The sequence below is a fragment of the Cetorhinus maximus genome, chromosome 6 (genome assembly GCF_964194155.1).
Source record: "Cetorhinus maximus chromosome 6, sCetMax3.hap1.1, whole genome shotgun sequence".
NCBI classification, from domain to species: Eukaryota; Metazoa; Chordata; class Chondrichthyes; order Lamniformes; family Cetorhinidae; genus Cetorhinus; species Cetorhinus maximus.
In genome coordinates this window covers 98,232,144-98,252,404 of record NC_135884.1, presented here as the reverse complement: position 1 = coordinate 98,252,404, position 20,261 = coordinate 98,232,144, and the positions used below count along the sequence as shown (strand labels likewise).

Below are 20,261 nucleotides of genomic sequence, written 5' to 3'. Positions count from 1 at the left end.
GTATTTACCCCCTTCTTTCCCCTGCCCTTCTTCCCTTCCTACCTCACCCTTTCCCCTCCCTTTCTTCCCCAACCTTCCCCCTCCTTTTACTCCCCCATCCTTCTCCTCCCCTTTACTTCCCCACCATTCCCCTCCCTTTCTCCCCTACCCTTCTCCCACCCCGCCCCTCCCCACAACACTTCTCTCCTCCCCCTTCCTTCCTAGTCTGGTTCAATTATCCTTTTTGCCCTCTAAACCTGTTTAATTTGAACGCTTCACTAGGCCTTACCTCCTCGGGTACCACAGAGGATTGGTTATTTTATGTGTGTATAGTCCACCATACTTCCAACTGACTTCTGGTTATCACATTTCTGTCAGCATTTTCCCATTATAAATGATGTCCACATTTAACATGGGTTTTGCCTTTGTGAACTTCTCACACTGCCATGTGCAGGTGACTGTGGAGTGGCTCTTTGTGATCTGTGCCATCTCAGCTAACATCTTGGTTTTTCTTAAACTCTCACAAGGTTATGTTATTTATGTCTAAAAAATAACTTGAAAAGAGTAAATGTACACTTAAAATATAGGGTTAGATTTTTGTGAAGAAAATGTAACGGGAGTTAGCAAAGCGCCTGACTCCACAAATCTGCCTCTCTTAAGGAGGACCCCATCCACCATATTTTCATTCAGGGGCTGAGGCGGGATGGATTCTGGCCCACTTGCTATGGAGGCAAGCCTGAGGAGGCAACGGAGGCAGGCGGATGGTGAGGCCAGCAGGCTTAAATGCCCACCTCCATTTACTGAGATATCAGCCCAGTTGTAGTCATAATTGTCAAGCCCTCAAGCCTTCAACCTCTCATCCCCTCACCCACCCCCATGCCTTCCCACCCATTCCCCCCATGCCCCCTCCATACCCACTCTCCCAGTATCAACTGTGTACAGAACCAATGAGCCATTGCCAAATCTGGAAAGCCTTTGAAATGATCCTGAAACTGACAACATAAGAAGAAGCTTTGAAAAGATACTTGGAAAAAGTGCTCAGTTTACAGCCTCTAGAAAAGAGCTCAGCCAAGCATTCATAATTACGTCATGTGCCAACTATCAACTATTAACCATATGGTGAACAGATGGCCATGATATCTCTTTTTCCAGGTGGGCTCATTATGAATGGCTGGCTGAACTCTAAGAATGACTAACCCACTTAGCTCAGCACATGATGTTGACACAGTTTACAGAGTGGAGCGATAGTTTTGATTGACTGGCATCTCAATTACCTTATTCGAAGTCATTCTTTCTTTGATATAGCTGTTTTGATGCCTGTGTATTTATTTACACAAGGTTAAGAGGTCTGAAGTGGGTAGAAGTTTTCTTAAATTTAAACTATGAATGGCTGTGCTTGATTGACAGTTTTATGAGAAGATAACAACAGCAATGTATTTCAATGGGAATGTTGAATGGCTGTTCTTTTTAGTTACTGACTCAGAACTAGAGTTCCCCACGGTTCATGGCTCCTCTGAGATGCCGTGAACCATGCTTACTTATGGAATGGGCCCAACTCCATCACAATCGCAGGGGGTTTGAAATTCCCAGTCCAGCAAAAGTGGGAGTGCTGCGTGCGGGCTGGCTACCCGCACCCTTGTCCCACGCTGGCAAAAATGACAAGGAACAGGAATGGGGGGTGGGAATCCTGGAATCGGGTCCTGCCTGACATTTTTAAAGGTCTCATGATTCTGCCCAAGTTCCTGAAATTCTGTGCCTTAATCTCTTAGGATGTGAATCATTTATCCTTGTAACTAAATAACATAAAAGCAGAAGCAAGCTAAGGCCAATGCTGGAAATCTGAAATAAAAACAGAAAATGCTGGAACCACTTTGCAGGTCCAGCAGCATCTGTGGAGAGAGAAACAAGGTTAACAGACTGAATATTACCTTGGACTTTGGGACCTGGATGTTGAGACAAATGGAGTCATGCGCCTGCACTGGCAGGCAGCAGGATCACCTCGGTGGTTTTACCAGAGGTGGCCTCCTAATTGGCTGTCTCCAGGCCTTTCGTCCAATTAAGATCCATGAGCAGGCAGTCTCCTGATGCTGCCAGCCCAATGAGAGGGCTGGCAGCTCTGAAGCCTCCACAGCGCCACTGGGAGTGGTGGGTGCAGGGAAGAGCACATCCAAGGTGCTCCAAAATGGAGGGTGCCTCATATTTTGTGCTAGAAGGGTACAGGAGGCAGCAGACCAGCACACAGGCCACTGGCGCCATTTTTTTGCTGTCCTGCCTCCAGTCTGTCCCAATTCAGGATGGAAAAATCCAGCCCAGGTATCATTTTGGTAAATCTACTCTGCATTCCCTCAAAAGCCAATATATTCTTCCTAAGATGCGGTGCCGAGGATGCCTCACTGTACTCCTGGTGTGGTCTAAACAGGATTTTGTATAGCTGAAGCATGACTTCTACCACCTTGCATTCTTACCCTCTAGATATGGAAGTATTGTGTAATCTGTTGCTGCTCTACTGAGAATCCTCATATCTCTCGGAAAAGTGGTTAAGCAGCAAAAAGCTTGTACTTAATCAGCTAACTTCAGGTTTAATAAGAATGTTGAGGAACCATAACTGAAGGTAAATTATGCAAATTCATTTTATAAATTCACTCTCGAGTTAAAATGACAAAATGTGTTAGAAACCTCAATACTAGAGTGTAAAGAATGAATTGTACAGTATTTAAAGAAATATCTTGTAAAATTAAATGTCCTTCTTTCTGAATGGGACTCATCCATTCCACCACCAAGTATGGCCATGAGGATAGCTTTTAACATATAGAGGCTTCTCCAAGCAGTCATGCAAGAGAAACCAAAGCTGTAATCCTCTTTGAACAGAACTGTATCTACTGTACATCTAGAAACTGAAAATATACTAAAGAATAGTCAGCATGGAGTTCAAACCTTACCTTGACCAACCTTATTGAATTCTTTGGAGAAGTAATAGAAAGGGTAAATAAGGATAATGTAATAGATGTCATATATTTAGATTTCCAAAAGGCCTTCAGTAAATTACTACAGGATAGACTTGTGACTAAGGTCAGAATATGTTGCAGCAGGGGTAAAGAAACGGAATGAATAGCACGCTGGCTACAAATTAGAAAACAGACAGTAAGGGTTATAGGTAATTACGCAAACTGGCAAAAGGTAAGAAGTGAAAGTGATGTTCCACAAGGATTGGTACTGGGATTACTTTACATAAGAGATTGGAACTCAGGAATCAGAAGTGCAATTTCAAAATTTGCAGACAACACCAAAATGGAGGTTGTGGTTAATATAGAGAGCGACTGCGACAAAATGCAGGAAGGCATTAATAAACTTGTAGAACGGGTGTGTAACTGACAAATGAACTTCAATACAGACAAATAGGAGGTGGACCATTCCAGCAGGAAGAATAAGGCGACTACTCCTTGGAAAATAAGGGTAGAAGAGCAGAGGGATCTGGGGATACAGATATACAAATAATTAAAAGAGGATGTGCAGGCCATTAAAAAGTGCACAAAGCATTGGGGTTTATTACCAGAGGGATAAAATTGAAAAGCAGAGAAGTTATCTTAAAGCTGTGTGAAACCTAAGTTAGACCATGCTTGGAGTAATGTGAACAGTTCTGGTATCTATATTATAATATTTATTATAAAATTATAAATATTATTTTGGACCCTGGAGAAGGTGCAAAAATGATTTAAAGAATGATAACAGGAACAGAGGGATTATACCAGTCAGGAAAGATTGAACAGAATGGGATTCTTTTTTCTGGAAAAGAGAAGATTGAGGGGTGATCTGGTGGAGGTCTTTAAGTTTACGAAAGGGTTTGATATGTTAGTCATAGAAAAGGTATTTCAGCTTGTGAGGGGACATTACCCTAGGGCCATAACTATAAGACAGTTACTAAAAATCCAATGAAAATTTAAAGAGAAACTTCTTTATCCAGAGACTGATTAGAATGTGGAACTCGCTATCACAAGGAGTAGTTGAGGTGACTAACATAGATTAGCTCAAGAGGAAGCTAGATAAGCATGTGTGAGAAAGCAGTAGGGGGACATGTTGATGGCGTTAGATGATGAAGGGTGGGAGGAGGCTCATCGAGAACATAAACACTCGCATGTACTTGTTGGGCAGACTGGTCTCTTTCTGTGCCGGTAATGCTATGCAATACTATGTATGCACTAAATAAGTAAATAACAATCAAATCAAGGATGAAGAGAGACATCTCTAGCTGCACTGGCTATAAAAAAACTGCAAGTGAGATGTTTTCCATTACCCTTCCAGCAAATAGTTGAAGCTAGAAAATCATTAGAATGTTCAATAATTAATTCTGCATTCCTTGTTGTACCTTCAGTGAATTTTGGTTTAAAACTTAAAAGGGCAACACCGCATTGGCCAGATATTACAGAAAAAGGGTGAAAAGAGTAAGGGTTCTTTCTAAGGCAAAAGAAAGTGTGGATCCAAATCAAATAATGCATCTCAACATAAACATCAAAACATTGTAGGCAAATTGAAGGACAACTGCCAGTGTCACCGAGGAACGTGAAACATGTAACCAGACATAACACTTACCTGAATTATCACTGTGAAAAATATAACTGTGATCGTCGTTGCAACAAAGTAGTCCTTTGCCTTGACAGTCTGATCGTTGAGAAGTATCACCAGTGCGAATGCTACAGCACCACGCAAGCCACCATAGGTCATAACCACCTGGTCAATCCTGTCCAGTGGGACCAGCCGGAAATGATTTAAAACCCAACTCTGCAGAATTACCCCTGGGAGTGAAAGATCAGTCACAATAATCATGAGTTTCTTTTACTGAGAATATGAACCATACAGATAAAGGCTACAAAGTTTCTAGTTTCAAGGATAAGGGAGGCTCCCACAACAGCTGAGTTAGCATTTAGAAGGTTTACAGTACAATATGGAATTTTGAGATTTTACCTGTTTGGCCTGGAACATATTTTGGTTTAATTGATGCTATGTTACTGATATAAAGTCAAGTTCAGCTCACAAAAGGTTAACTTCCAAAAGACACAAGCCATCCAGGATATTGATATGCACTAGTAGTTGGGATCCAAACAAAGCAGCAATCCAAAATTATGTATTCCCACTTACTACATCAGTATTGAGACAATGGAGGCCAGAGCAGATTGTAAAGCTGAGCAAGGCTCTGTACAACTGAAACATAACATGCTCCCCCTTCCAGCCAATTGAGATAAAGGCCAACAATCTAGAACCTTGCTGGTTACTTTCTGCACTTGTGCACATGCTTTTAGTAATTTATGTGCAAGGACAAGCCTATCCTTATTGCTCCTCCACATTCTTAATCTCTCACCATTAAGAAAAGATTCTGATTGACCTATCTTGGATTTGAAGTGGACGATCACATGTTTCCCTATATTGAACTCCATCCGTTACAGTCTTGCCTGCTCACTTCATTTGTTTAGACCCTTTTTTAAAATTCCTACTCCCAACTATACTACACACTGTAACTCCTAACCTAGACTCCTTCATCAAAAAAACTGCATTTTATTCAATCCTATATTTCATGTAAAATTAACTATTGATTCACGATTTACCTAAGCAAAGTGTCAAGAAAACAAGAAATTATAATGGGCAGGATATTGAGATCGGTGCGCTCCCGACGCATTTTCAGGTCGGCGGGGGCACAGCCGAATCAGCTGTGCACCCGCTGACCTGTCAACGGCCCATTGAGGCTATTTAAAAACTAATTATACTAGTTAATGGACCTGCCAGTCCAGCCTTAAGTTTGGCAGGCAGGCCGGGAGCCCTGGTGGGCTTCGGAAAAAGCATGAAAACTCATCAAACAGATGGGATGAGGTTTCATGTAGGTTTTTAAAAATTTAATAAAAGTTTAATTAAAAGTGGTGGACATGTCCCAACTCATGTGACAATGTCACATGAGAGGACATGTCAGGGAAATTTTATGTCACTACATTTACCATTTTTGAATTTGGTGCCGATCTTCCTGCGGCAGCCCTTAGCCTCAGGGAGATGAGTGCGCTCTTTCGTGCCCATACGCGAAAGAGCACACTCTCAGCTGAGGGAATCCCCCCCCACCCCCAGCCTGCATAGGGAGTGCAAAGTGCTTCCTGGCGGACGTCACGCTGGGCGGGCCTTAATTGGCCCGCCTATGTAAAATGGTGGCACACCCCCAATTGGGGGCACCGATCGGAGGCGCACCTGCCCACGTCTGCTCCTGAACATCCCCCCCAACGGGTGGAAAATTGTTCCCAATATTTTTCTTTTGGTAATACCACTGTCATATTTCTTATATACTGGAAGACAGGCTGTTGGAGGGTGTAAATATGGTAATTGGAGTAAGAGACACAGGAACTGCAAGTGTCTGAAACCAACAGTAAGAAGTAGTTTTGATATGTTAATGAACCAACAGGAACTTTAATCAGAATTTTACATAAAGCAATAACAGGAGTAGTTTTAAATTGAGTTGCTTTAGTTCAAAGGGGTAAATATGCAGGTCGTAAAAGGTGTAAGTAAGTAAGGTAAAGATAGGGTAAGTTTATTTTTTTAAAAGCCTAAGAAACGAGTTTCATCAGTTCTGGGGAGAAAGCATTTCTGTCGAGACTGTTTGAGACAATAGAGAGATCAAAGGGAAGGAATGCATTTGAGGAGATACTGAAACCTATGTGAGGGGGGTAGCTGTTTAGATCTCCCAGAAGGCAGCAGGATAGCTGGTTAGAACTCCCAGAAAACAGTGTGAACAAGGCCAGACCTGGAGAACTAGTTGCTGTCAGCCTCAGAGGACACCCCAATTACTGGAATTCTATAGATTTTAAAATCTATAAGGACAGTTGTTGAACAGAGAAGGGGAAGGTTAGCTCTGAGGGTAGTTAAGTTAGGATCTTTTGGAACTGTTTTAAAGTACTATTTACTGTGTGCTGCCATTCTTGTGTTTAAGTGTAATCATCATCTGATTTCAGAACCTCTCCTCATACTTTACAAATTGCAAAAACCGTTTTGGCAGCTGTTTCAAGCTTCCCTTTGGGATTTGGGCAGCTCAGCATTTACCATCAGCTGTGCCATAACAATAGTAGAATACCTTCAACTCTCCTCCTGAACATGAGAACGCACATGGCATTGCAAACAGCATCCAGTACACAAAGGGCAGGATCTTCCGTTCAGCGAGCAGGAGCTGGGGCCCGCTCGCCAGCGCGTAAAATGATACGGGATGACATTGGGTGGAACTCCCAATGTCACCCTGCGTCATTTCCATTTCCATGTCGACGGGTCAGCTGTGTGCCCGCTGACCTGTCAACGGCCTATTGAGGCCATTGAAAAACTAATTAAGGTAATTAATGGACCTGCCTGTCCAACCTTAAGATTGGCGGGAAGGCCGGGAGCCCTGGTGGGCTTCAGAAAAAGCATGAAACCTCATCCATGGGCGGGATGAGGTTTCATGAGGGTATTTAAATTTTTATCAAATCTTTCAATAAAAGTTATGAACATGTCCCAACTCATGTGGCAGTGTCACATGAGGGGACATGTCAAGGAAATTTTTTTTTATCATTTCTATTAAAAATTTTAATTCTGAGCCGAGCTCCCTGAGGCAGCACTTAGCCTCAGGTAGATTTGTGCACATGCTCGAAAGAGCGCACTCCCAGCTGAGGGAATCGCCCCCCCACCAAACAGGGAGTGCACAGCGCTTCCTGGCGGACGTCACGGTGGGCGGGCCTTAATTGGCCCGCCCATGTAAAATGGTGGCGGGCCCAATTGGGGGCGCTGATCAGAGGCTCGCCCGCCCGCACCCACTCATACACTTGCTCCCTGATGGGGGGAAACTTTTTCCCAAAATGACAGGTATTTTACAATCCTGGGATATTCCTATTGTTTAACTAGAGATTAGGTCATAAGGGTGCTCTTCAATTTATGGGGGAGGATGCAAGGTCCACTTACAGGAGTGACCAGTAATGCTGAACCAAAGAGCCACAGATGATTAAATTTATAACAGAATCATTGCTGACAGTGCTTGTTTTTAGAACATTTCATAAATATTGCATTTAAGTCATATGTGTCTGTAAAAATTATTCCCCTATCTTTTGCAGTCAATTTGTTTTAACGAAAATAAACACTAAAATGTTGCATTACTGATGACATGATAATTGTAAATTATAAACTGGATGTGATTGTGACAGGCACATCAGGTCTTACAGCAAATAACTTGAGTGCACATTTTCTGACAAACAAATTAACAGCAAAATGGATTAAAAGCCACAACTGGACAAATCATATATTGCATGCCTACGAGTTCCAAAATCAACCAACAAGCGGTTCTCAGGCCAAAAGTTAATGAATGATAATAATTATATCTACAATATGTATAAAAACAAACCATCACAGTAGAAATTCAATCTACATTTATCTTAATCAAACAATTGCAATGAAATTGCATTTACCAGAGACATAGGGAAAGTCCCAATACTCATAAAGATACATCTGTTAGGAAAGTTTTAATTATTAATTAATTAATTATTGCTGGTCAATAGGAGAAAAATGCAGCCTTCCTACCCAAGTTGATGGGCTGCAGGGGTGTCGGGATCCTCCAGAAATGTTCGATTAAGCACTCACCCCAACAGGTGCCCTTTTGAAACGAGGGCACATTATATTCACTGCTGAAATGTTAATGTTTGGGGACCCGGACCACTTACCTGGCCCTGATCTCCAAGCTGATCCTCACTACTGCTGAGGAAAAGGCAGTATGTCTCTTCCCACTGGACATATTGGCCTCTTAAGATGCCTCCAACTTCTGGAAGACTGAGGTTGCAGGGAATCACAATGCAGGGAATCCCAATACCACCCTTCCGACCACCCCCACACCCGCCCACCACCACCCCCCTCCCCACCCCACATCAATCACCTTGTCAGAACAGGTGAAGGCCTCAACCTTTACGAAGGTGAGAGGGAATTCCAATGTAAGGCATTTCTTTTGATGCGATGTCAAACAAAGGCACTTGGTGCGTGTTTGATGGATGGCACTATTTGAAGCAGAGTTCTCCCTGTGTCCTGGCCTGCTGCTCTCTCTTCAGTAGCAGCACCAAAAACAAATGAGCTGGCCATTCATTCAATTATGGTTCGTGAAAGCTTGTTGTGTGAAGACCGACTGCTGTATTTACATACATAGGATTAGGGACTGTACTTCAATGATAATCCATTGGTTGTAAAGCACTTTGGGATAGCCCAAGGAGTGATAAGACATGAAATAAATAAAAGATTTTCTTTCTTTACTTCATCATAAATAAATGGTCACATGTGGAAAAATTTCTGATTTTCCTGAGCTTTTGTTAAGTTCCTTTGCCTGGCTGATATTGACAGCCTACCGCGCAGTATGTTGTTAACTAATTTACTGCGTTCTCACACATCTGCTCACTGCTGGTTTGCAGTGGCTATCTGACAGACTTGATGGAACAGGGGTGGAGGAAAGAGAGGAGACAAGAGTACTTACCTATTGCCCTGAAGACAAATGTGAAGAGAAGTGTGAAGAGCACTAAACCTGTGTCCCAGGTCCACTTTGAGGTGTCAACAGCTGAGATTCCCAACAGCATGAAGATGATTGTTTCTGAACTGCTGGCTAAAGTCTTCATTGTATACTTGACAGTTGTGCGGGATTTCTGTGAAATGTTAGCTTCCACGTACTTTTTGCAACACAGACCACAGAAGGTGACGCTAGGTGTGAAGACAAAATTTTACTTAGACATAGTCCTTAGACACTCTGAAGTTATATTTAAGTATTAAATTTATATTTAAGGGGACAACAATTCCCTGGTGCATCCTCCATGGCAACTCCTCGACTAATCATAGTTGACTTGCCAACCAATCAGCACCCTTTTCTCATGCAGAATAAATTGTTGCTCCCTTTGAAATTTGGCATTCTTGCATCTGTCCTGATGAGTGCAAGGCGAAAAGCTTCGACAGCATGTCTCTTTTTTCAACAATACTCAAGTTCTGTATTATCAAACAACTATTTGTATTTTAATCTGCTGTGTTTTTTTCTCTGGAGGAGTTTTGGGTCTCATTTGTTTGAAATTCAATTCATTTCCAAATAGATCAATTCAGGTCCAAGCAAGAAGTTTTTTTAAACTAACTTCCAGATCATTTTCAGCCTCCTCCCAAGCTAGCTGAACAGTTATTTTCCCAGTGCATATCGGTCAGCTTAATTATCCTATTACATAGGAATATAGGAACAGCAGTAGGATATTCATCTGTCTGCAAGTTGTTTTTTTATTCTTTCATGGGATATGGGTGTCACTAGACATTTTTTGCCCATCCCTAATTGCCCTTGAAATAGAGAGCAGCTAAGAGTCACCCACATTGCTGTGGTCACATGTAGGCATGTAGGCCAGGCCAGGTAAGGATGGCAGATTTCCTTTCCTAATGGAAGGACATTGGTGAACCAGGTGCATTTTTACAATAATCAACCATGGTTTCATGGCCACCATACTGAGACTAGTTTTATATTCCAGATTTATTATCTGAATTCAAATTCTACCAGCTGCCATGGTCAGATTTGAACCCATTTGATTCCCCCACCAGAGGAAATAGTTTCTCCCTATTTACCCTACTGAACAGATTTTAACATCTTGATCTGACCATCCTTCAATATTCCATCATCCACGGAATACAAGCCAAATTCATCTAACCTTTCCTCATCATTTAACCTCTTAACCCCATTTTCACTCTGCTGAATCAGTGCTCTCCCTCCTCCAAGGTCAATATCCTTTCTGAGGCACAGTGCCCAAAACCGAACACGGTATTCCAGATCAGGACTAAGGTTCTAAACAACTGAAACATAACTTTCTCATCTTTATTTCCAAGCCCTTGAGATAAAGGTCAAAATTTCATTCCTGCAGTCCAGGTCAAAGTGCAACTGGGACAGATCTCCAATTAAAGGACTGGAAAATGTGACAGCACCAGATTGTTCCTGAATTCCACCCAGTCTTTTAGCTCCAGCCTATTTCTATGGCAGAGCCATGGGCAGTTCATCTGTTTTTCTCTTCCCTCGCCCCCAACTCGTGTCAAAGAGGAGTTCCCAACCTCCTGTCCTTAAGGTTAATAAGGTGTCCTTTCACTGACTCTGCAAACACTGGCAGGGGTCAGTGTTGGACAACATGATCCTGACATGATTAAATGTGAATAAATGGAGGCAAAATCCACTTACGCCAAGATGGAGGAGAGAGAGACCATTTCAGCTGTGAGATGGGCTAGGTAAACAATCAGGAAGATGAAGAGTGGCTCAATGATGCGAACCCGCTTGGTGAAGCGGCTGATGAGGGCCAGCACAAAGGCAAACACAATTCCTACAGCAGTTCCACCCAAACTCACCACAAAGATTGAACCTACAAAAACAAACAGAAACTTAGCGACTTATGTTGTCTTATTAGTTTTCTAGTTTGTGCATTCAATTGAAAATCGCTTCTCTCCTGAGCTAAGTATTTTTTGAGTAATAATTAATTTCATGCCTACGTGGCAACACATTTTTTCCAGGTATAACATGATTAATGATAAACACTACTACAATGGTTGTCTCTTTTTCAGGGTTATATTCCGAATCTCCATGCCGACGTGCACAAAGGGGTTTTATTTTGATGCTCAGGTCATGGTGTTGCCCTCTGGATTCATTCACAGGTGCATCAGCAATGTGTAACATTCAGGCAATTGTCTTTCATCAGTTGGGAAAGTGGTCATTAGAAGCAGACAGCACTCACCATTATAAACAGTCTTGATTATCGTAATAGATGGGTTTTGGTTTTGGTCATCAGGTTTTGAATGTTAGAAGTGACTGGCCAATACATATAATGATCATTACATCTAAATTCCACTCTAATACTCATCAAGTGGTATGAATTGCTTTCCTCTAATGTTCCCTTTTTCCAGAGGGCATGCCCCTTTGTTCAGTCATTGATTCCGTCACAGATCTCATTCCCAGATCAGATGCCTTATGTGGCGGTCAGCCAATCTGCCCCCAGGTCTGTGAACTGGTTGTTTTGAAGTATACAAGAATGGTCCAATAATGATTTTCCCTTTGACCTCCTGCCACCCGTCCCTCTCTAATAGGGAGATACTTGCCTTCTGCTCTGTGCCTTCCCACAGACAAAATTGAACTTTGGCAGGGTGAGTGATTGTTGGAGTGAACCAACATCTCTAACATGAGTATTAGATGACTGTTTCATTCATAAAGTGTATAAGATTAAATGAACTTTCTTACCTACACCCTTGACATAATCCAAAGCTCGTATATTTGCTGAGCCAATTTCCACAAAAGAATTAAACACTTTATAAAGCACCTGTGAAAAAAGGGTTAAAAAAAAGATTGATGAGAGATCAGATTCTTCTACTATATTTGCAGTGAATTTGAAAAAATTAAGTGCTGTGTGCGACAAATTTTTTTGCTACGCATTCCCCCTATGTGAGGCTCCTGACCAAACGTGGAAAATTGGAAAATATCTCCCTTAATGTTAATATTCATTAACCCCACTTCACCCCAACAAATTAAAGAAACATATTTTCTCTTGATTTCTGCACACCTGATGTCAGACTATTCTCAAAATTTAAAAAAATTTGCCCATTCAGAAAGGAAAATCAATGCTGGAAAATATGTTCTTATTCGCTCAGAGTCAACATCAAACACTCCCAGGTTGTGAATAAAATGGATATTGCATCAAGCTTCCGTTACTCTGATCCCAAAACATTGCTTAGCCCCAAATTCAGAAAAGCACCCCATTCTGCAGCAGTATGATATTTACAATTCCCACAGGACTATTTGATAGTGAGACTACCAATTCAGTGCTGAGTTATGGGCAGTGTGCTCTGAATTAGGAACCTGGGGCAGAATATTGCCGTCGGCGTGTGGGGGCGGGCCCGACATGCTGACGCGTAAAATGATGCATGCTGATGTCGGGAGTGTGTCCTGATGTCGTCGCGCATCAGTTCGATATTTTGTTCGGCGGGCACCGCCCACCCAACTGTCAACGGTCTATTGAGGCCATTAAACAAGTAATTAAAGTCGTTAACAACACTGCCTGTCCAACCTTAAATTGGTGGGCAGGCGAAGAGCCCAAGCAGCCTTCACGTTTTTCAGGCAATCTCATCCACAGGTGGGATGAGGTTTCCTGAAGGTTTTATAAAATAATTAATTATTTTTTTCAAAATTTACAAACGTGCCCCAGCTCATGTGACACTGTCAAATGAGGGGTCATGTTTAAATAATTTTTTACTTTACTTTTTACTTCATTCATTAAAAAGTTTTATTATCAACTTAATCTCCCTGAGGCAGCTCTATGCCTCAGGGAGATTGCTGCGCTCTTTCACGCACATGTGCGAAAGAGCACAGGCCCTGACTCTCTCTCCTCCCACCACCTGCACAGGTTGCACTGAGTGCTACCGGCTGCATGTTATGTTGGGCGGGCCTTAATTGGCCCGCCTGCATAAAATGGCGGCGCGCAGCCGATCGGCCCCGTGCCTGCCCGCAACTGCTCCCGAACAGCTCGCTCGCCATAGGAAAATTCACCCCCTGAAGTACCAGATAATTCAGAGATTACCCTGACTTTATCTGCATCAACCTTGCAGGATATTACCCTTTTGACATTCTATAACACTCAAACTCTCAGGTCACCCATAGGTTGTTTTTTGCATCTGTCAAAATTCACTCCTATAACAACCGGCACCTGTGTTAGCACAACCAGTTCCTGATCTGTGGGTCTTAGACAGCCTCAAAATAAAACATGGGTTTTAGCAACAACCAGCTTAATGAAGCCTTCAGATTGTAGCCAACTACACAAGACTCGTGTCAGAGCAGCAGAGCTAATGTGGGATTCTAGAGTGACGGAGTGCTCCAGAATAAAACAAAATAATGACCAGAAGTTTGCTTTTTAAAATTAAAGTCTTGCTTAAAGAGAAATTGGAAAAGTCACTCAGTAATTATTTAATAACACAAATCCCTCTTGGGAATTTTTCAAGGTTAATTTGTATACTGAATTTTACAGCTATAGAGGCAATTATGAAAACAGTCCCGTCGAGTGTCTTGCAAAAGTGTATAGAAGCCCCATGCAAAATACTGAGGTTTGGACTGGATACACCTACCAGCTCTAGGTGACTCTTTGATCATCTCTGAACAGGAAACCTGTCACAGCAAAGCACATTAATATTTCTAGAAGTAATCCTGTTTACTGTTTTTGTTCTCATCATCAATTAATAAAGAAAATTAATAATAAGGTCTTATAAGAGCCTATCCTTAAGCATCCCTTTAAGAAGCTCAAAAAACAGGCTGTGTGAAAAGTGTCACCTGAATCAAGCTAGAGTGCAGATTGAGCATTAGTGATAAATCTAGCCCTTTATAATTTTTGCTCAGGTATGTATTGAGATCAGCAAAATTCACACAATTTGTTCGGCAACAGTAAGTTACAGGTATTGCTACAGCAGATGTACATAGTGAGAGTCTTGCTGAATAAAAAGAGTTAACAGAAAGTCTAATAGAGAGGGGCTCATCAGGCACTAGGTTAGACTTGGAAAAGGGTAAGATGTAGACTCTTAGGCTGAAGTGCAGGTGGTGGGTAGCTGAGGCTTCCATGATCCAGAATCTCTGAAGGTCTTTTGAGCTCCAGGGAGCAAGGAAGGCTGTGTGGAAGTCAAGAGCTTGGGTTATCTACAGAAAGGGGATTGCATGGTGATTCACCAGTTCTATGTGCAACGTGGGTATCAAATGCTCAGACTGGCAAATGCCCCACAGTTGTCTAGGCCACCTGAGGCAGGTGTTGGCTTGTATCACATTTCCAGGAAGCATCTTCACACCAGTAAAAGTGAGAAAAAAGAAAGTCCGCTGACGACTCTTGAAACTACTCCTCTTGGATGTAGATCATGTAGGCATGGGATGGAATCTGCAGAGAAGGTAAGGCCCCTTACACTTCTTGTAATCTCCAGGATCTTAGTACAGAAGGTCTGGAAGCAGGAAATGACCATAATATGTAGAGTTTTCATCAGGTTCAGTTCTGATGAGGATCAGAATGAAATGCCTTTTACTCCCTTTTCTGTTCATCTTGATTAAAGGCACCATAGACGTGTTCATAAAACTAACCCATGCACACTTGATGGCCAGGAAACGACAATGAAGCCTGGGTCCAAGAGATGGCAGGAAGTAGCCTGGAACATTGGAAAATAGCAAATGGAAAAGGGGATGGGTGGTGGAGGTGGGTGTGCACAGTGCTTTCCTTAGCCAAGTTATTCTATTACAGCTTTAAAGCTGGCATCAACCTGCCCAATGTGGAAAATTGCCCAGGTAGGTCCCACAAGGGGAAGGCCCATTACCACCTGCTCAGAGGCACTAGGGATGGACAATAAATTCAGCCATGCCAGCATCATCTACACTACTGAGCTGAGATACTATTTACATCAATGGAGAATCAAAGTAAAATCCCCTCAAAAGGAGATCTATACAAGGTTTTAAACTTTATTTGATCCATTTTTTTCTCCACTAGTTTGGAAGTGAGATTTTTTATAAGACATGACTGAATGTATGGAAATTAGTACAAGTCATGCTCAGGCAATGCCTGGCACACAGGAAAATAGCAGAACTGTGAATAGAAGACATTTAAAAAAAAACATTTTGTACTGCTCCCCAATCCTCTGCAACATTTGTCTGCTCAGCTCGTGTTTATTTTGTTATATCCCACTCTGTCCTCCAAACCCATTTCCTCGACATGACTTGTCAGTATGGCCTGCAGTAAACATAGGCCACATGCGGCCACCAGTTGAGTTTAGCAGGGCTTTGAAGTATCCCCATCATCCACTTACTTTAAAGAATCCCTGATGTCTCGGTGACAAGAATCAGGGATTTTATATCTGCCTCAAAAGCAGCATTTTATTTAAAATAACCCTGCTGCGCTAAAACCAAGACTGGCACTGGCAACAGCTCCAAGGATCAGATAAATGTGATCAATACTCAGTACAACTGAAGCATTCGTTCTTGACTTTTGAATTCCATCCCCTTTGCGATAAAAGCAAACATTACCATTAGTCTTTTCGATTTTTGTACCTGTCCACCAGCTTTTGATGATCTGTGTACCTAGAATTCCAAATTTCTTTGTTCCTCCACATAAACTCCAACTGTTCGAGTGGAAGCTTCATATATCTCTAGCAGATCAAAAGATAATTTTTTATATTGTCAGCACATTTCTGCTGGAGAACAGAACTTCCCTGCTTCTTGTAGCCAGTCATAGCATCATCCACTGCCAGCCCACATGGCAGAGTTTAGCTCCTGTTTACTTGACATACATTTTGATACCCACCCACTCCCCATCAGAATATCAACTTCTGCTGCAACACAGTAAATGTTTCTTTTTCCCGCAGCAGTCGTCTTCTTCCTTTTTCTTGGTGATGAAATATCTGGTGCTGAAAGCTCACTGGGTGAAAACTCAGGCTCATGCGGTGAAATTTATGTATTCTGCCACCATTTAAAGACACGCAAGATCTGACTCTGCTCTCTACAATCAGCCAGTTTTTGCTGCCCTGAATGGATCAACTTGCATTGGAGTATCTTCACCAAACTTCCTATTATCGCCCCAGCTCCGTGCTCACCATGCAAGGTTGATGTTGAAGTAGGGTGCATCAAAGGCAGCCTGTGGGATAATGGTTACCCTGATCAGGTCATTTCACACTGTGTATAGCACAAACTCATGAAAGGGCCCAAGGCTGTCACTTTCGGCTTTGAAAAGTACCCAGTCTACCTCAGGTTACCCTGGAAGGGCAAGGTATCTCAAAAATTTGAGCAACAGGTGAAGCTAGCTGTTTCACACTGTTACTATGCAGTAGCAACATGAATGGTATTCGTCACTAACCAGATGCTGCCGTCAAGCCAATAAGATGTTCTGCCTATCACACAAATGAGAAATGTGGCATTTGAATTTTAGTGCCAGTGTCATGCTAGGTATGTAGGCCGTATGTCCCAAAGACTGGCAGATCACCTCAAACAGCATGTCCCAGCCACTGTTCGCAATGGGCAAGGTACAGGCCGTACCCAACCAGCTCCTGCTTGCAAAACTCAAAACACAGTGTCCAACATTAGAAGTGATTTCACGATTGGACATTTACTAAATAATCTTCAGTGTGCTAAGAATTATGCTGATAACCAATTTAAGGTTGTCAGTTGGGCTTGCAGTATGGCGCATATTATGACACAGCTGATGGTAAAGGCTGAGTTGTTCAAATCCCAGAGGGTAAATTGAAACAACTGACATAACCCATTTTTGCAATTTGTATGTTTCAAGATGCAGGCTTTGAATTCAGTAGTAATAAAACCACCGAGTCTCAAGAGGTTTTTTAAAAAAGCTAAATTAAACAGTTCTTAATACAAGAAAGATTGTAAGCACATCCATATGTCTACAAAATTACTACTACAATAACTACAAAAATCCCCTAATTAATCTGGCTCTCAGTAAGGCAACTGTAAAACACATAGATTTAAACAGACACCTGGCAAGCACACCCTGGTCAGCTGCAATCAAAATGAGTTTCTTTCAGCTCTGGGTCCTTGCTGACAGACTTGAGGCTTACAGGCTGGAGGATTTAGATCTTAGAATCCCTCCTTCCTTTACCAATAGTTTTCTCTTCCTTTATACATTTTTTCCAATTTGAATGCAAATTCTTGTTGCCACTAGGTTTTTTTTTAACTTTAAATCTTCTAACAATAAAACCCTTTCACAATACCCACTTTACTAGTAAGCTTAAAAAAATAAATGCATTGTTTCTGAGCTTCACCTGGTTAGGTGTAATATTTCACACACTCTTTTGAATGGTCTATTTAAAAATGCAAATTCCCCCTTTACACCTCACCTTCTATTTCCCTATGTTTATCTAATTACCATTTCAAACCTACTTCTCTTGAATACATCAAAGCCTCTAGAGCAGCTGGCTTTAATCCAATTAAGACACAAACACATACACACACACACGGGCACAGACACCACTAAACTCTATTTTAAAATAATTTCCAATAACATTATAAACATTATTATATCTTCTTCACAGTGCATTTGCATTCACTGGAAGCTACATATATTAATACACATGGCCCTGTTCTTTGGAGACAGAAAGAACATGTACACATATTGTGCCTGTTTCAGCTAAACAAAATGAGCGACAGCCATTCGCTGGCTCATTCCCCAGGGCAATGTCTTGACCAGAGTCAAGCTGCCTGGTTTAAATTTCAAACAATGCTTGGCAGTTAAATGTCAGTCACCATGGCAATGCCTCTACCACTCAAAGTCCACTTGCCAACAAATCAGCACTCTCTTCTCATACAGTATAAATTTGTTGTTTCCCTGACATTGGCATTTTCTTGCGAATTGTACTGATGAGTGTGAGACAAAAAGCTTCGACAAAACCATCCCTTTTTTCATGAGAAGTCTGTGAAATTGACAGCAGAAATCAGTGAGCCAGAGTTGTCAATCAAGCAATGCTTTCTCTGGGGCGGAGGTGTTTCAAAAGGCTGATGGATTTCTGGGCTCTCAGCCAAGCCTCATTATGTATTCTTGGCTGAAGGCTCAGACATCCAGTGAAGTACTAAAGCACATGAACCCTAGAGAAACAATGCTTGATTGACAGCTCTGGCTCTCTGAACTGGCTGCCAATTTTCATAATGTTTATTTACACAAGATTATGAGTTTCAAATGCCTGCAGTTTCATCAATTGAAACTTTAAAGGGTCTGGATTATTGGCACTTTTATTGCTTTGTAGTGAAAAGGAGTTTGTTTTTATAGAAGTGGAAAATAATCAACAGATTACTTTTTTAAAAACATTTTTTATGCATTCTACTGTCGCGATAGGGTTCATTGCTTCTATATAGTGCATAGTGACTGAAAGGGCATGGAAGTGCCATAGCTTGGCATGGAGGGCATTAAGAGCCATAGGGGTTATTTGGGAGGCCTTACCTTGGCATTGGTGACATGAGAGGCCATAGGGGTTGTTTGCGGGGCCTTATCTTGGCATGGGGGCATGAGGAGCAAAAGGGGATGGGTCGGTGGAATATCTTGGCATGAGGAGGAGCTTTTAAACTTACTGTTCAAAAGGTTCCCTCATGTAGACTATGGTTCGTGACACCTCTGAACGCATTAAAAACCTGGCCCCACTCCCTGAAAATTGCAAAGGACTAGGAGAGCCCATCCCCATACTGGAGCCGGTCAGGTTGGGAGTGCAGGGTGCAGGCTTTTGATCCGAACCAGCCCGCACCCTTTAAAAACCCTGTTGAAAATCGAAAACCCCAGGAACGGGGCCGGGAATCCCGAAATTGGGTCCCAGGCAGCACTTTTAAAGGGACTCCCGTGTCATACCGACTTGGTGAACATCTAGGTCTATGTATGAAAACAAACTAAAAGAAGCTTTCTAAGTTAAAGAATAGAACCAGACATTGCAACTCATACAAACAAACTAGTGATCCATGCCACACGCACACTGCCCCAGCATAGTGCAGTAAAACCTTAGCGCATCTGTTTTTAAAAATTAAGCATAGCTCAACAGCTCTCCAAGCCCAGTCGCCAATTTATTTCCAAACCCCTGGCAATTCCACAAGTTTAGTAACAAGAATGTTCAATTAAAGCCAGTTGGAATAATTACACTAGGCATCCTCCTTAACTCAAAAAAAAAGTTGCAAGTTGACTTGGGGAAAAAAAGCCATCTGTTGTAGAGTTGACCTTCAGGCAATTTTTCTTAGTGGAAACTTTAACTTTATTTACAAGAGAGCAGCAGCAACTACACGCGCGCATCAAACTCCATAACTAAGGAAGAATTCTCCCCTCTAGAGGTTCCCCGTGCTGCTAACTCATTGGTTTACACAGATCATGTGATCTTACAACACAGGGTTATTCTTAAAGCTACACTGCTATGTTTCTCAAAGCTAGAATTATTACATTCCTCCCCCTTTAAATTTTCTGTACATTTTGTATTTGCAAGGATATTTATCCAGTGACACTACAATATTTACACAGGTCATGAAATTACAAGTTCAGTCTTTCAGGCGGTTTTCTGATCCGTGTGGAATGTCATAGCTCCACGACTTCAAATTCTTTTGCAGGAACCACATTCTCTGGAACCATATTAACATCAGGTACCTCAAAAGGCAGTTCAGTGTCTTCTACTCCGACAGAGACATCGGGCATGTCTGTCCTTGGTTCAGCAACTTTAACAGGAACCACTGGTTCAGAAATGGTTACAGATGGAACATCATTTTGTTGGGGTACCTC

General features: G+C 42.0%; 1 protein-coding gene across 1 annotated transcript in view; it reads right to left on the bottom strand.

Annotated features, from left to right (window-relative positions):
- The window catches only part of slc9a5 (solute carrier family 9 member A5), a 164,858-nt gene that overhangs the window by 106,730 nt on the left and 37,867 nt on the right, over nucleotides 1–20,261 (bottom strand). Inside the window, exons 3-6 of the mRNA XM_078544154.1 lie at nucleotides 12,239–12,317; nucleotides 11,192–11,369; nucleotides 9,479–9,699; nucleotides 4,567–4,769 (exon numbers count right to left, since the gene is read on the bottom strand). Of these exons, the coding sequence (XP_078400280.1) occupies nucleotides 4,567–4,769; nucleotides 9,479–9,699; nucleotides 11,192–11,369; nucleotides 12,239–12,317 (681 nt within the window). The remainder of the gene's footprint in view (nucleotides 1–4,566; nucleotides 4,770–9,478; nucleotides 9,700–11,191; nucleotides 11,370–12,238; nucleotides 12,318–20,261) is intronic.